This window comes from Oryzias latipes, chromosome 18, assembly GCF_053564925.1.
Source record: "Oryzias latipes strain Hd-rR chromosome 18, Olatipes_Hd-rR_3.1".
Taxonomy (NCBI): Eukaryota; Metazoa; Chordata; class Actinopteri; order Beloniformes; family Adrianichthyidae; genus Oryzias; species Oryzias latipes.
This window is the reverse complement of record NC_136254.1, coordinates 33301888-33318882: the sequence shown is the minus strand read 5'-3', so window position 1 is coordinate 33318882 and position 16995 is coordinate 33301888. Positions and strand designations below refer to the sequence as shown.

The window sequence follows — 16995 nt, the reverse complement described above, 5'->3', positions numbered from 1 at the left end:
GACATGGGCTGACTTCAGCAGGGGAACCTTCCGTGTGATACATGATTTTAAACCATGACGTTTTAATGGATTACTTATAGTAGCCTTGGAAATGGTGGTCCCAGCTCTCTTCAGGTCATTAACCAGCTCCTCCAGTGTAGTCCTGGGCTGATTCTTTACCTTCCTTAGCATCATCTATACCCCACGAGGTGAGATCTTGCGAGGGACCCCAGTCCGAGGGACATTGACAGTCATCATTAGCCTCTTCCATTTTCTGACAATTGCTCCAACAGTTGTTCTTTTCTCACCAAGCTGCTTGGCAATTGCCCCGTAGCCACTTCCAGCTTTGTGAAGGTCCACAGTGTTGTCTCTTGTGTCTTTTGGCAGCTCTTTGGTTTTGCCCATGTTGGTTGATAGACTTGACTGATTGTGGGGCACAGGTGCCTTTATGCAGGCTAACCACCTCAAACAGGTGCCACTCATTTAGAATCATGAGCAGAGTGGAGTTGGACTATTTCAAAGCAGAACAGCAGGTCTTTGCTGGTCAGGAATCTATCTGATAATCAAGTGATCAAATACTTATTTGTCACAGTAATATACAAATAGTTTTTAAAAAATCGTACAACTTGATTGCTGAATTTTTCTTCAGATTCTGTCTTTCACTGTGGAAATGCACCTATGATGGAAATTTTAGACCCCTGTGGGAGAACTTGCTAAATCACAGGGTGATCAAATACTTATTGACCTCACTGTAGTTCTCAACTCAAACGTTATCTTTTGATTAATTTTTGTCACCTCCTAAGGCTCTGTGCCCTCCTCCTGTTGTTCCTTCAGGAGTGTCTACACTGACCACAGAAAATATTTATTTATTTTTGTAACACATGAACATTATTTTCACATCCCACACAGCAGCAGCATGTGTTAAATTCATTTGCCCTTTTATTGTGGCCATCTTTTGAGTGGGCGGAGTCTCACCACCTACAGTGACAACCTCCTGCTTTTAAATTTGAGTCTCCAAACACCAGAGTCTCCATTAACTTCAACGGAAGTGGTTAACTTTGTCGCTGTAGAGAAACTGATGCTAAGGGCGTCTGGGACGTCGCTAAATACACGGGATCAAAAAATGTAGATTTAAAAAAAAAAATTCTGCAAACTTCATTAGAAATTGTGAGTAGATAAGATATTTTCCTGGTGATGAATAGAAATGTGTCGTTGAAGAGTCTGAGGGTCCAGAGTTGAAATTTGAAGGTACAGTTTTTGAGCCATAAATTTTGGACTGGACTTTGAGCTGCTGCCCTCTGCTGACACAAAAAGGTCATTACAGCTTTCAAGGAAATGCAATTTAAAGAACTGGACAATTATAAGTAATAAAGAAAAAGTTCAGAATTGGAATCTAAAAGGTAAGTTAATGTTATTCTAGAGGATTTTTTGGATACTTAGTTTAATTAGAATCTTGGAAAATATCAGTCTAAATCTGTAAAACTTCAAAAAGTGATAAATAAACCAATAGAGATTAAAAAAAAAAACAACTTTTCTAACCCTAAAGTTTTGTTCACACTACACGAATGTGCTAAATAAAATTTTACGTTTAAAATAATTGTCCTAAATGTGCAACACATTTCTACTTTGAGTCCATCAAAATTGAAAACCACCTATAATAAAATGCCAGAGAATTTCAATCGGTTTGAATCTTCTTACAATGTGGAACAAGACTTTTTCCCAAAATGATTTACCAGGAAGCAATGGTTCAGTGCAATTTTTCGCCAACTGTGAGCAAACTGAGTCACAGTGGCAGCTGAGGGGTGCAGGTTCCACGCAACAGCATTCAGCTCGATTCCTCAAACGGTTTCTGAAGGTCCAGGTTCAGCTCTGGAGTTTGGATCCATCAGTCTTTGTGGAATTTCACCTACATCCTGCAGACTGAACTGAGACTGAGCTGCTCGGATCACCTTGGCTTTGGAGGAACGAAGATTCAAAAGAAGAAAAGCTTTCCTCTCCACACGAGCAGGTTGGTAACATGAAGAGCTGGAACAAACAAAACTGAGAACACCAACTTATCAGTGAAAAATAAACCTGTTTGGGTTTAGATGTTTGGCAGAACCTTGATGAACCATTGCAGAACACCTAGATTACCTGATCATCCTATCGCCCTTTTTTATTTTTTCTTAAACCACAATTAGGATTCTTGTCAGTTTTGTCTGCGTTCATCAGATTGCTTCAGGCAAAATGTCCATGTGATGTGTGGATGTTTGGCCAGCAGGTGGCAGCATTGTTTAAAACTGTAGAAGTAACATGAAGAACCTGCCTCTGGATTTCTTCTTCCAAGTTTTGATGCAGATAGATAAAAAGAAATTCAGGTGTCCGGCAGCAAAACACAAACACACAGTAAATAACAATAAAATAACAGTTTATAAACTAGCAGTTCATATCGGGCAGATTTATTAAACAGCCTGATGGCTTAGTGGACAAATGAATTCTTAAAGCGCTCTGTCCTGCAGTGAAAGGAGCCTATGACTCCGTGTGCTGCTCTGTGCAGACATTGGGTTGTGCAAAGGATGTCTGGAATTGTCCAGGATGCTTTGAGTTAAAGCCCTCATCCTCTTCTGCAACACAGTTCCCACAGAGTCCACCCAGAGTCCACCTGATCACAGATGCAAACTTCTTTATCAGTTTGTCCAACTCATTGCAATCCCTTGTGGTCATATTGCCACCCCAGCATACAACCCCAGAGAAATCGGCACTCGCCACAACCGACTGATAAAAAAGAAACACGTCGTTTGTAGTCAACACCTTTGTTCTTAGAAGCTGTTGCACCTGAGGTGGTTCTAAGAGAAAGTGAAGGCCTCCAACTGTAGTTCTGCAGAACAAAAACCATCCAGGCTGCAGAACGTGACCCTGGTTACGGCTGTTGGTGCGCATTCTGTGTCTTCAATAGCAAAGTATTCTTGCTTTTTCATCATAAAGGTGTTAAATTAACTTGTCAATTTAAAGTTTGTTCATAAAATACAATTCTGTCAGATGTCCGTGTTGGACCATAATTGTCCACCCGAAGATCAGACTCATCTAAGCTGTTTTGGTCTTCTGGAGTGGAGCTGCTCTCGAACACACAAAGTGAGTGAGGTTGGAGGGCGGAACAAGCCCCCCCCTCCCCCCCAGTGGACAGAACACAGAGGGCTATACTTGATGAAATTTGAGCTTCAAATTAAAGTTGCTGGAGCCTATCCCTGGCACTCGTGGGCGAAGGCGGGGGAGATCCTGGAGAGGTTGCCATTCTGTTGCAGGGCATGCAGAAACTTTTCAAGATTAAAATCCCCAAAATGGAAATAATTTATGGTCTAATTTTGATGGAATAACTGTGAAAACCAAATGAAATAACTATTTGCCTTCTTGGAACCTCAAAATTTACTTCATTTTGAAACCATTCCTAAAATAAGATGCAGGAAAGGAATGAATGTTGATAAAAGGTTGAAGCAGAACATTAACACGAATAAAAACCGTTGAAACAACAATCTGAGTTTTAAAAGATTTTTTTATTCATTTCATGCATTTACAGTGACTATGACAACTTTGTTGTAAAAATGATATAAACTCATGAAATCAGTCTTTGGCTCAAAAAGAACTTTAAAACCCACATTTGGAAATTTATTGCACAAACCTCAAAAGCAAAAATCCCCAAAGCTTTTATAACAAACAGAAAAAGATCGTTCCAGAAGATTATAAACTGATGAAGATAAACTTTAATGAAGACTTGATACAAAAACCTCTGTTTTCATGAATAAACAATAGTCCCTCATAAATTAACCTGTAGTCCCTTTAACTTTAATCTAAAGTGTTCAGTTTGTGATGCATTAAAAAAGCGGAAGACATTTGTTCCCTTTAGAGCAGGGCTGCTTATTCCTGGTCCTCAAGCCCGACCATCCTGACGGTTTTCCAGATCAATTACCTCCATCAGATATCTCTACCCTCTGATTGAATGAACACACCTGGTCCAGGTAATCAGCAGCAAGCAGTGCAGGGTGAGTGAAAAAACAGGTAGGGTGGGAGATCTTGAGGATCGGGGATGAACAGCCTTGTTTTTGAGGATCCATACAACCGTTGATGACTTCTGGAGTCATGGAAATACACTAAGTAAAATAAAACGGTTTGCTCACATTAAAAAGCAGAAGTGAATCGTTTGATATTAAAATCTCTTATGACATCCTATGTACAAATATGTTTACATTTTACCAATTTCATTAACAAAATGGAACATTTATGACAGTGCATTAGATCTCCATCAACTCTTTAACAGTGTTTCTTAATCCTGGTCCTCACAAACCCTGCAGGTTTTAAGTGTTTCTCTGCTACAAAGACTCAACCCAAACCACCAGGACTCTGCAGAATAATCAGTTAAACATTTAAAATGAGCAGGACAGTGGTGCTGAAGGACCAGCCTCCACGTTTAAGTGTCCATGTGACGTTGACACCAAAGACTTGTGTCTGATGGTGGAGCTGTGATGTCGCCTCCTCCTCAGAATATCTATGCTGGCTGATTGCTGCCGACTCATACCCATTCAGACGGATCCTCCACAGGTCCTGGCTTTTGAAGAGGCGGCTGCCATCTAAAGAAACAGAAAAACAGCAGAGAAAGTGAAATGAACGTCCTCAGCTGTCAGCTCTATAAAGAGCAGCAGAAGATCTGCTGTTAACCATGATCTCCAAAAGAAACCAGTAACTGAGTTCAAATAAAGAGGCTGAGCTGAGTCCAACCATCGACTGACCTCACAGTCCCCACTTTGGAGTCTGGACTCTTCCTCAGAGCAGGGATCTTCTGAACATCTGAATCCTGCAGGTAGTTGTATACCAGGTCCAGTTCTGTCAGATGGGATGGGTTGGACTCTAGAGCTGAGACCAGAAGATCACAGCTGATCTCTGACAAACCACATCTCCTTAACCTGAATGCAGACAGAAAAGGTTCCTTCAGCCAAAGGAGAGTCCAACGAGTGGAAGGGTCTTTGTCTGGTTTTCAGCCTCCACAAACATTCAGTCACCAATAACAGACCCAGAACTGACCCCAGTGTCTTCAGTCTGCAGTCTGGACTCCCAAGGAAACCACACAGAGACTTCACTCCTGAATCCTGCAGCTCGTTCATGCCCAAGTTGAGTTCTGTCAGGTGGGATGGGTTGGACTTTAGAGCCAGAACCAGAACCTCACAGCTGATCTCAGACAGCCTACAGTCCATCAACCTGTTTGCAAAAAATAACAGTTTAGTGTCCTTCATCAGACTCTCATTCAGATACTTCCATTGAGAGATGAAGGTGAAGGCTGGGATTAAAAGGTTTGAAACTTGTCAACATTATTTATACTAGTTGCTATTGTTGATGAAGGTAGTCATTTATCTTGGTGATGTGGCCTTGAAGTTAAGTCAGGGCGTCCGAACAAGTGGCTTCATCAGTCACAGTGGATTGGTGGTCAAATTTAAAAGCTTAAAAGACTTTAAGTCCAGATTCCATGACTCAACTTCAGCTTTTGTTTCAACTTCTGCTTTCAAACATTCACTGGATGAGAACTGGAGCAGGTGAGTGTGACGTCACCCATAGAGAATTATTTACTTCAGGCTCCAGATCTTCAGGCACAAACTAGTGCAACTGACCTCAGAGTCTCCAGTTTGCAATCTGGACTCTCCAGAAAACCACACAAATGCTTCAGTCCTGAATCCTGGACCATGTTGTAGCTCAGGTCCAGTTCTGTCAGACGGGACGGGTTGGACTTCAGTGCTGATCCCAGGACAGCACAGCTGGCCTCTGACAAACTGCAGCCTTTCAACCTGAATCCAGAAGGAAAGCTTTAGGGTTAGACCTATGAGAACCAGGTGTGTTCAACAGTTTAGGGTTTGTATGATTGCAGCAGATAACGGTCACATGACATTCAAGGACCTCTTGCAGTCCAAATTCACAAACACAAACTAAATGTAATCCAGAATGTATTTTTATGTTTCAATTTAGGCCAGATTAGTAAATGTCTGATTTAAAAGCTTATCTTTTCAAACATATTTGAAAAATTATCAAAGGAGCTTACAGGACTTTATAACATTTAAGACAAACCGTAAAATATTAAAACACCTTTTTCCTGTTTACAGTAAAATCCTTTATTGATTTAACTGTGTAATTATGTCATTATTTCTAATCCTTCCATACCTCAGAGTTCACAAGATGATTCAACTGTAAAGTTTTTAAAATGATGCAATCCATTAGGAAAAAGTTGCACAACGTGGTAAACCTGTGTGGTTTTTTTCTTTTTGATGCTATAGTGCTTTCATTTCACAAGCACATATATTAAACTGAGTGGATCTCTGCAGTTGTCCTGGTGACATGCTTTTCAGCAGATCAGGTTTCAAATGAGGAACTGTGTAAAGATTTTACTTTGGAAAACTTTAGAAATTCCCTACCTCTAGCTCCGACGGGGCACGCACAGACAGCATTTAGTGTGATGAAAATGACTCATCCAAATGTGAGAAAAGAACTGTTGAATAACACAAAGATTCCACCCACAAGGGCATTTGTGTCCAAAGCCTAAGCAAGACTTTTGTTGTAGGTAAAAGCTTTTAAAAGTAGAAGTTCTCTGAACTATCTAAGAATTTTTAAATTTTATCTACAGTTTCTAAAGGGTTTTACTTTCTATTAATTTAGGATCTACAACCTACCCATGTTTTCAACAACAAAAAATTTGAAACTGCCCAAATATTCTAGGATGTAAATATTAGTCGCATCTGTTCTGACCTCAGAGTCTCCAGCTTGCAGTTTGGACTCTTCAGTCCAAAACTCAAAGCTTTTGCAGCTATGTCCTGTATCTGGTTCCAGCTCAGGTCCAGTTCTGTCAGATGGGATGGGTTCGACTTCAGTGCCAAGGCCAGAACTTCACAATCCGTCTCTGAGAGTTCACGGGCAGAAAGTCTGTTGTAACAAACGCAGAAGAGAACAGGTTACTGTCTGTGGACATCAGGCTTAAGATAAGACTCAAGTCTGTCTTTTTACTTCTAGTCCAGTACAACAGTTGATCAGTTCATGTCTACTGCCTTAATCAGATCCCTTTGCAAAATCTGCTTTACATGTTTGAGTCCGCCATCTGACTTTTATTTATGAACATAAAAAGTTAACTTTGAGTCCTGGTGGTCTGCTCTGGCTGAACATGGTGGAACCAACTAATCATGGAAACCACATCAACTACAAATTAATCAGAAAATTTCCACTGAATTCTGGAAAAATTTTAGGGCACTCAACTTTGGAATAGTAGATTTGGTTTCATAGTAGCTCAATAAAAAGGCACTTTATAGAGCTACTATGTAGTGAGAAGTGAAGGAATTCTGATATAGCCTGTATCTTTCTGCTCTTGAAGGTCCAGTTTCACTTAGACAGTGACATCACCTGTTGTACCAAAGTTAACAAACAAGAGTATACATGTTGTTTGGATGTACATGTCTCACCTGTTTGGATCCTCTTCAGAAGATTTCATTAGTCCACTTAACCTGAACAAGATAAAACATGAAAGCTAAGTTTAATCTGTCATTAAATCATGAGTTTTATGGGGATAAAGGTAGTTTCTCAAAAACAAAACATAAATTCATTTTCTCTTTGAGGCTACAGAGATTGATCATCTTTCATCACCAGACTTTGTACCTTAAGTCTTCTCCCACATAGTTTTCTTTCCAATACACAAATGTGAGTCTGACAACACGTGAGCTATAAAAAAAAAAAAAAAAAAAAGCAAACTGAAGCTGAGACATTATGGTGCAGCTATGGTCCAGGCTCTTGGCTGTAAGGGTGACTTTAATTTTCTTTACAAAGCTCTTCTATCATTTACTGATTACTTGAATTGCTGTCACCTGTTTAAACTGGTTACCTGCATAAAGGAACAGGTCAATGACCTCGGTATCAAAAGTTACTATAGTAACACATAACGTTGCCATGGATTCAAAATCTGCAGAGCTCCAAAGGTGTGTTCTAGCTGTAGACAGCTCCAAAACAGCAGAGCGCTTGAAAATATTTCCATGGACCAAAAATGCAGCTACAGTACAAAACTGCTGCAGACCTACAGGAAATGTTTGATCTCTGTCATTACCAAAATGGTTACATTACAGCTTATTCAGGTGAACTTATGTCGTTAACCAAATGCATGTTTTCTTTACCAATGTACAAATAAATTCTTTAAAAATCAGGCAATTTGATTTCCAGGATTCTCTTTTTACATTCCAATTCTCTCAGTTGAAGTGTTTCTGTGATGGCCGTTACAGACCTCTCATGTGTGCAAACTTTCAGAATCTCACTGACTAATACTCTTGGTGGTTGAACTCTGCAATGACTCATGTTTTCTCTCCAAACGGTTGCAAAGACAAATGTTGACTTTTTCAGGGTGTACCCTCTGTGGGAGTGCAACCTGAAGCCAGAGCGGTCTTCTACTCCACACAGAGAACATGTTAGCAAATTAAATAAGGCAGAAGGGTGGTTGACCTCTGATCAAAAGATTGCAGGTTCGATTCCTGCCTTGTGCCATGTGTTGAAGTGTCACTGGGCAAGACGCTGGACCCCACTTTGCTTCTGGTGGTTTTAAGTTACCGCCAGTGTTTAGCAGCAGAGTGTGAATGTGTGAATGGGACTGTGATTGAAAAGCACTACACAAGTATAGACCATTTACTAATTTGATGTTTTTGCAGCATCTAGGATAAATCCTTTTTAGGAGCATTGTTCTATTAAACAAAATACCGGTACAATTAAATTCTACATTCACTCCATGTGACGCGTGTTCAAGAATGCGCATTGTTCTGAATACTTTTAGCAAATGGTGTTCACATGGAACTATTACTACCCAATACTAGTGCATGTACCTTCCACTGGAAGAGGTTTGGTGTGTAATGTGAAAGTGGTGCAAATCTAGTGAATCTTGCTCCAGGCTTTTTCTTTCATAACTCTTTTACAATGTTTGGGAGATTTGAGTCAAATCAGAATTGCTTCCCAACATTTATCCCTCCAAGCGGAGAGATATGATGCACCACGGAGGCAAACATGTGATGTATCATTCCAGCTGGGCGCAAACCCCAATTATTAACTGTCAAATGGTTCAGTGCATTTAACCCTTGTGCAATCTTAGATGACCCCCCCCCTTCCATTGACGTGTTATTCCTACCATGACAAAGGTGGATAAAGGTGGAAAGATTTCATGTAATCCATGGACACCAGTGAAGATCACAAATCATTGAAGAAAAAAGGTTCAGAGCACTGTCTAGTGGGTCTAGATGACCCAACTCCCAATGTTAAAGTGCCTAGGATAGCACAAGGGTTACAGAGACACTATCCAAACACCCCTACCAAATCCAATGACCTGGTCAAAGGTCAAAGTTCAACGGATTTAACTTTCAGCACGTGTTTTGTATGTAGACCCCAGAAATGGAGATAAAAACTTGCATTGGGACACATAAGTTATAAATGGCGGTGTGAACGTATCCTCAATCCTGCATTTATACATTAAATGACAAAGTCTTACATCATATTTATATGCACAAAAAATTTAGTATGAGGTTTAGACTCACCGAAACCGTTTGCAGTTGTTCACAGCTGCAATAAGTCTCCATCGACCCTCTTCAATGGTGTTGTAATGCTTCAAGTCTAACTCCTCTAGAACATCTTTGGACATTTGCAGCATGTAGGCCAGAGCTGTGCAGTGGATCACTGAGAGCTCTTTCTTTGACCTATTTTCAGACTTGAGGAACTCTTGAATCTCCTGATGAACCGTGAGGTCCCTCATTTCTGTCAGACAGTGGAAAATGTTAATGGTTCGGTCAAGACACATCTTTTCACTGTTCATCTTTTTCAGGTTGTTGATAGCCTTCTGTATGGTTTCTGGACTATTCTTGATCCACCCCAATAGGTTTCCTAGGAGTCTCTGGTTGGACTCTACAGAGAGACCATGAAGAAAACGAACAAAAAGGTCAAGGTGGCCTGTTTTGCTCCTCACAGATATTGTCATAACTTCATGAAGAAATTCATCCAGCGGTAAATTGATTATTTGATCCTCGAGGAAGCTTTTCATCACCACTGTATTGTTGTAGTAACAGTGGATCATGTAAACTGCAGCCAGAAACTCCTGAACACTCAGATGAACAAAGCTGTAGACTGGTTTCTGGAAGATCCCACAATCTCTTCTGAAGATCTTTGTACAAACTCCTGAATACAAAGAAGCCTCTGTGACATCCAGACCACACTGTTCCAGGTCTTCTTGGTAGAACATGATGTTTCCTTTCTCCAGATGTTCAAATGCCAGCCTCCCCAGCTTCAGAAGAACTTCCATGTCAGCCTCTGTCAGCTCCTGTGGATTCTCCTCATGTTCCTGCTGGTATTTGTTCTTCTTCCTCTTTGTCTGGACCATCAGGAAGTGGGAGTACATGTCAGTCATGGTGGTGGGCAGCTCTTTCCTTTTCTCTGTGGTCAGCATGTTCTCTAGAACCACAGCAGTGATCCAGCAGAAAACAGGAACTCCACACATGATGAAGAGACTCTTGGAGGCCTTGATGTGGGAGATGATTCTGCTGGACAGATCTTCATCACTGAATCTCCTCCTGAAGTACTCCTCCTTCTGGGAGTCAGTGAAGCCTCGTACTTCTGTTACCCTGGAGACACATGAAGGAGGGATCTGATTGGCTGCTGCAGGTCTGGAAGTGATCCAGACCAGAGCTGAGGGAAGCAGACGTCCCTGGATGAGGTTTGTCAGAAGAACATTGATTGATGACTTCTGAGTGACATCAGACACCACCTGACTGTTGTTGAAGTCCAGAGAAAGTCTGCTTTCATCCAGACCATCAAAGATGAAGAGAAGTTTACAGACAGACAGCTGCTCTGCTGGGATCTTCTGGAAGGTTGGATGGAAACGTTGGATGAGAGTGAGAAGACTGTGCTGCTCATCTCTGATCAAGTTCATCTCCCTGAATGACAGAGGAACCACTGCACTGATGTCTTGGTTCTCCAAGCCCTCGGCCCAGTCCAGAGTGAACTTCTGCACTGAGAAGGTTTTTCCAATTCCAGCAACGCCAATGGTCAGAACCACTCTGATGGATCCATGTTGGTCAGTTAGGGCTTTGAAGATGTCCTGGCACCTGATTGGAACATCATGAAGGATCTTGGAGACTCTCTCCAGCTGCTTCACCTCATGGTGGGTATTAACTTCTTCTCTCAGTCCCTCTGTGATGTAGAGCTCAGTGTAGATTCTGTTGAGGGGAGTTCCTTTTCCTGTTTCATCAGTTCCTTCAGTCGTATTTTCATATCTTCTCTTCACACTAACCTGATGTTCATCTAAAGGCTCCTGCAGACCAACATCTGCTGAAAAACAAGAAAACAATGAAAACAGAACATCTTTATGTCTGTTCAAGTCAACACCGGAAGAAGTCCAGTTTTCTGAAATGAGTCAATCATCAGACAGATGTTCAGTCTTACTTTGGATGGTTCTTCTCTGACTGGTCTGCAGTCCAGCTCTGCTTCTGGGTCCTTCTACACATTTTGGACAGGAACAGAGTCTTGATGGGTCAGACTGGTCCCAGTACGAGGTGATGCACTGCCTGCAGAACCAGTGTCCACAGCTGGTAGAGACTGGATCCTTCAGGGCGTTCTGACACAAAGAACAGCAGGACAGCTGCTCTTCTTCGCAATTAGTATTCTCATTGCTCTGTCTGTTTGATATAAAAAGTAAAACATATAAACAGAACTAATTAAAGAGGCTGAAATGTCAGGCTAGACACTTTCATCTTGGTGCACAAATTTGTCATTTCCTCATTTCCAACAGGAATGTTTTTCCCACTCCTTGCTACTCTCCACATTTATTTGAACTGACAATTGACACAATTGTAAGTCTATCCAGCACATCCTGAGTTTTTCTCCAAATGGGACATCCCTAGAATACCACCTAGGGAGATGTCCAGATGATGCCATACCCCTCTTGATGAGGGTTACTGAGCTCCTGACCCTATATCACTACTGTGACACACAGCCATTTCAGACATGTGCTTCCAGGTTTCCAAGCCACCTTTTTCCAGTGCAGAACTATGGCCTCTGATTTGGACGTGCTAATTCCTATTCTGGCTGCTTCACACTTGACTGCAAACTTCTTCAGTATACACTGAAGGCCTGTTCACACCGGGACAAATTTTGTGCGCGATATTCACTGACGTTTAACGCCTCGTGACTAAACAAAGAGCACCAATGTGAGTGTGCACACCGACGCGAAAAACGCCATGCGTAAAAGCGTCATTTTTTTAAAAATGCATCGGGTTCGTTTTTTTGGTTTGACGCATCGCATCAAAAACTATACGACCAATGACAATGGCGCTTTTGCACATGTTCCTGGAGCTTCTGAAGTTACAGTAAAACACAACTTGGGGGCGCTCAAACACAAAACAAAGATATACGCCAAGTCGCGTCTACACTGCCGCAAAGAAATAAGACGAAGAAGTCGAACTCACTGACGGATATTCTAAAATATCCCCGAAAACGCTCATGATACATTTTCAACTCTTGTACCAGTCGATAAAACTCCCCATGTTGTTCTCTTCTCTTAACTATGGGATGTACCCAAAATCGACATCTTTTACGGTGTCTTTCATCATTCAACAGAACAATAATTTCTTCATCGCTGGAACTGGAGCTACTGGTGCTTGAATATTTTTGTTTTCTTTGTATGATTCTGACAAGCGCGTAAATACTTGCTCTCTTCTTCTGAGTGAAAAGCGACTTTAAGAAGCGTAAAGTTGCACAGAGCCACTTTGTGTACAGGGGTATTTCTGTTTTACATTAAGCGCCCTCTAATGTTAGGGAATGAAATTGCATGTTCGCTCGGCTCATCGTCAGCGAAAATCGCCTGGGTGTGAACACAAAAAACGTGTTGAAAAATGCTGGCGAATAACGTGCGCCGATATTCTTCCCGGTGTGTACGGGCCTTAAAGGTCCTGATTTGAAGAAGTCATTAGAAGAAAAAAAATCAACCAGACTCCCTTTGGCCTCTGGTCGCACTTAGAAATTTTGTCATACTCTGATTGTGCAGAGACCAGATATCCCTCAGTAGGCGACCTCAGACTTTGAATTCCGAGAGCAAGTCCTAGAGAAACCTGCAAGTGACAAGAGAGCACACTTTCTCCATCAAAGACTAAGGGTTGAATGAGCTAATTCTCATGAACCCTTCAAGTTCTTTGTGCTACTTGTAGAGCTGATCTGTGGTTTCACAACTGAAACAAGCAGCACTGTTCCAACTTAATCCGAGGTAGCATTACCTGCTGACTTCTCCTCTCCAGTACCCTGGAGTAAACATTGAGGTTCTTGCAGCAGACTCTTCAGTCCCACCAGAACCACTGAACCTGTTTGCTAGTACAGAGGAAATTTCTCCAACTACCATTTGGTGTTCCAAAGGCATGTCACGGCACAACATCCACAGACTTAACAAACAGGGGGTTGATGTACTTGGAAGCTTTTTTGACCAACTCTGTGGCTTTATCTTGGGCAGCAGATTGGTCAAGTCTTGCATCTTTAGCCTACGGAAGACATGTAGGTGCGATTTGAGAATTCCTTCAACCTCTCAACATCGTCGGTCAACAGTTCACCACCTGCACTGTGAAGATTACTGCCTCCTTCTGTCAAAGCGCAGAAACAACTCCTGCCAAGCATGTTTTCATCCGCACCTTATTCTGCTTGAACTGCCAAAATCAATGCCAATGTCAGCTGCTTCAGCTTAGCTTGTTTCCTTGTTAAATCTTGTCTATGTGTCCGTTTCTAGGGTGTTCTGGTGCCATGTGCACTGATGGACACTTTTGTCCCTGAACATGGTTTTTGTTTTTGGAAAACTAATTGGCATACACATCCAGAGCCATTTTTACAAAGAACTATCAAGCTTCAGACTAGATAGATAACTCCTTCTAGGCATTACTCTCTTTGCCCGCATGGGTATTTATGTTGACCGGTAAAACAATGAAGGCCCCAGTAAGAGCAATTTCTCAAACCTCTGCTGGAGTTCCTAAAAAGATACTCTTTACTGACGTTCACCTGTATGCTGAGGCTACAATTAAGGACCTGTCACTGATCAGGAGGCACAGCAATGTAACCCTCTCATTCAGTCTGGCTCTTTACCAAAGACTTGTCTGCTATGCTTGGAGACTGCCTGGTTTTGCCCCCAGTAATTAAGGTCCTCACAATCACTCAATTCCTCAAACCCCCGCCCCTCCGTACCACCACAAGAGGTCGGTGGTGTCTGGATGGTCAATTAACACTTTTCTATTTATGCATTTATCTTTTAGAATTTTTAATTAAAGTGTTTTAGATTTAGCAGACTTTTAGACATCATATCTTCCATGAATTGCATTTCTGTATTATTTCTATTCCGTGTGCCTCCTCCTGACTACCAGCAATGTAAATGTGTCCTTTGCAGAAAACATTTCTAAACCTGAGTATCTCCCAACCTCTGCATAATTCTGAATGAACTCTCATACATATTGACAGAGAACATTTGGAGCTTTTCAGTGGTGCCAAATTTGAAGGAGTGGGGCTCTGGAAATGATAGTTTTAGTGGATTGAAAGAAAATTTGACTGCAAAAAATGTTTTTTTTTACTTTTTGTCAGGACAATAAACTATGATGTTTGGTTTCTGTTATGTATTTTCTAGTTATATTTTCTCATATGTATAATAAATTAAACAAATCTCACTAATAAAATCTCACTTGAAGATGTTTGGAGTCAGTGAGTCACTTAAAAAAAGACCCACTGACTCCAAACATCTTCAAGTGGTGTCCAATTTTTAATTGTTGGGTTTAAGTATCCTTAAGTTCAAAGGCGTGATGCTCAGAAAAAAAAGTCCTTGTGACGCATCTGTCAATAAGTAATTTTTATGGCTTATTGTTTCCAGAAAGTTTTAAGATCTAGACTGTACACTGAAATAAGACTTCACCTCATGAAGGACATTTAAAGTAGGTCAAACAAACAAAAATATGCTGATTTTATTAAGTCAAGGTGGTCTTCTTTTGGGAGAAATTTAGAAAGTTGTAATGTTAGCCTAGCTATGACATACTATGGCTGATGTTGTTCTGTGAAGAAGTGACAGTTGTGTCAGGAAGGACATTCACCATAAAGATCTGCCAAACCACCCGTATGAATCTGTGAAAGCTGATTGGCTGTGGCGATCTCTAACGAGATAAACCGAAAGGTGAACAGCAACATGCAGGGATGTGAACAAACCTAACATGTATTTTACATGTCATTAAACTTCACTATGCAGGCACACTCAATCATACTCTGAAAAGCTTTTATAATTATGTAAGATAAAAAAATATACTGTATATAAACTTAATTGTTGAAATACTTAACGTGAAATTCAGGAACATAAGTGCCAACTGTTAATTTGTGGAGTTTTCTTTTATTTACATACATTCATTTGCATGCGTGGGCGTGGCTAAACGCTTTAGGCTGTTCACAGGATTGTTTATTACCATGCTCAGACTAATAAACAAACAGTTTAGTGATCAATGTGCCTTGTTGTTGCAGGTCCATCAGCTCTGTCTGGCATAAAAAGGTATTCCAATTGGAATACTTTTTCCTTCAAGACTTAAACAGAAGGACTACAACATTTTCTTTCCATTAAATGTTTCTGTGAAGACAAGTGTGATAAGCGGTGATCCTAAAAACACCACAACAGTGGTTAGGTTGTCCTCCCTGTGACTGGAAGATCATGAGTTCAAATCCACAGTCGAGTCACAGCAAAGATCTAAAAACAGGATCCAATACTTTCCTGTTTGACACTCAGCGTTGTGGATTGGGGGAATAAACCATTAAATGCTTCCGGAGTGCTCACCGCTTCCCCAGGTCATGGGGTCAAATGGGGGGGACAGATTTCACTCGAGGAGTTTGGCAACTAATGGGCCTTTAACGTTAATCAGAGGTAAAATGGAGCAAAGAGCCCAAATCCCATGAGATCCACTTTACTAATGACATTTAAAACGTGTCGTCCAGTCTCTGCTCTGGAAACCAAAGAATGCTAAAAAATCAATATTTAGAAGTTTTTTGAAGAACAGCATCTGTTCATTCTTGTGCTGCAGAATGTTTACCTACGTGTGAATAATTAGAAGAAACTCTGCTCAAACAACCGTTTCACACATTCTTTCTCCTCCAGCTCAGTAAACAGCAGAAAGCCTCTCTTACTGTGAGTCTGTGGGTCCAGGTTCGGTTCTGAAGGCTAGAGGTGGATCCTTGGACTGGTAAGTCACACAACTGGGTCCCAAGGATTCTGCATCATCCTCTTCCTCTGCGCCGCTCATCTTCATCAGGCTGAGCTAGAGCAGCAGAACTCAGGCTGAGTTCACAAATCGCTAGAAGGTTGATTCCCTCCAGGAGCAGGAAACATGAACCGCACACAGATCAGAGCGTGATGAAGCAGTAAAAGCATCTGAGAAAATGCGGCTGTGTTCACTACACTGGAAAACCCTAAACTCGTGTAGTACTTTCAGTTCTCCTCTGAGCAGAGCCCCCCCTCCCATCCTTCCTCTCTGCCTTTCCTAGAAATCACATGACTGGAAGGCAGACTGACGTCTCGCAAAAACTCTGATCTCACTGCTTAAAGGCAAACAACCCATTCAAATGAGCAGGACAGAACTAAAACAGCAGGCTTCATATATTTAGCTGAAATTTGGTCTTTTGGCATTGCGCCATTTCACTCTCACTCTGTTTACTCAGACATGTTTGGTATTTAAAAATGACACATTCCTCATATTCACAACCACAATTTAACTCTCCTGTCAGCAGTGAGGTGCGGCCAGAAGAGGCTCCGCCTCATCTGTCGTGATTTTATATTTCTATTGCTGTATTTCTATATTTTAGATTTCAATTTTATTGTGATAAAATAGAAAAAATGTACATTAGGAAATATTATTTCCCACTAATCTACGTTAAACATACGTTTTCAGTCAACTCGACACGTTTTCCACAGTTTCTGGGGTTAAAATTGCAGAATGTGAATGTTGC

General features: G+C 41.2%; 1 protein-coding gene across 2 annotated transcripts; it reads right to left on the bottom strand.

Moving 5' to 3' along the window:
- Positions 1-3490: 3490 nt before the first annotated feature.
- LOC101158839 (NACHT, LRR and PYD domains-containing protein 12-like) lies at positions 3491-16543 on the bottom strand. Of its 2 annotated transcripts, none has more exons than XM_023966079.2 (9): positions 16177-16543; positions 11440-11672; positions 9543-11322; positions 7443-7484; positions 6739-6912; positions 5613-5786; positions 5032-5205; positions 4740-4913; positions 3491-4580 (listed from the first exon to the last, which is right to left on the bottom strand). In XM_023966079.2, the coding sequence occupies exons 1-9, from the start codon at positions 16296-16298 to the stop codon at positions 4523-4525; spliced, it is 2931 nt and encodes a 976-aa protein (XP_023821847.1). In that variant the 5' UTR covers positions 16299-16543; the 3' UTR covers positions 3491-4522. The 2 variants fall into 2 exon arrangements, with proteins under 2 accessions (XP_023821847.1, XP_023821846.1); XM_023966078.2 differs by having other exon boundaries at positions 9543-11325; positions 16177-16535.
- Between the last annotated feature and the right edge of the window lie 452 nt (positions 16544-16995).

Coding starts and splice junctions, on each gene's coding strand:
- LOC101158839 (XM_023966078.2), bottom strand. CDS start 16,298: ATGAAGATGAGCGGCGCAGAGGAAGAGGATGATGCAGAATCCTTGGGA. Junction 6,913..7,442: donor TCTGAAGAGGATCCAAACAG/GTGAGACATGTA, acceptor TTGTTACAACAG/ACTTTCTGCCCGTGAACTCT. Junction 4,581..4,739: donor TCCAAAGTGGGGACTGTGAG/GTCAGTCGATGG, acceptor CTGTTTCTTTAG/ATGGCAGCCGCCTCTTCAAA.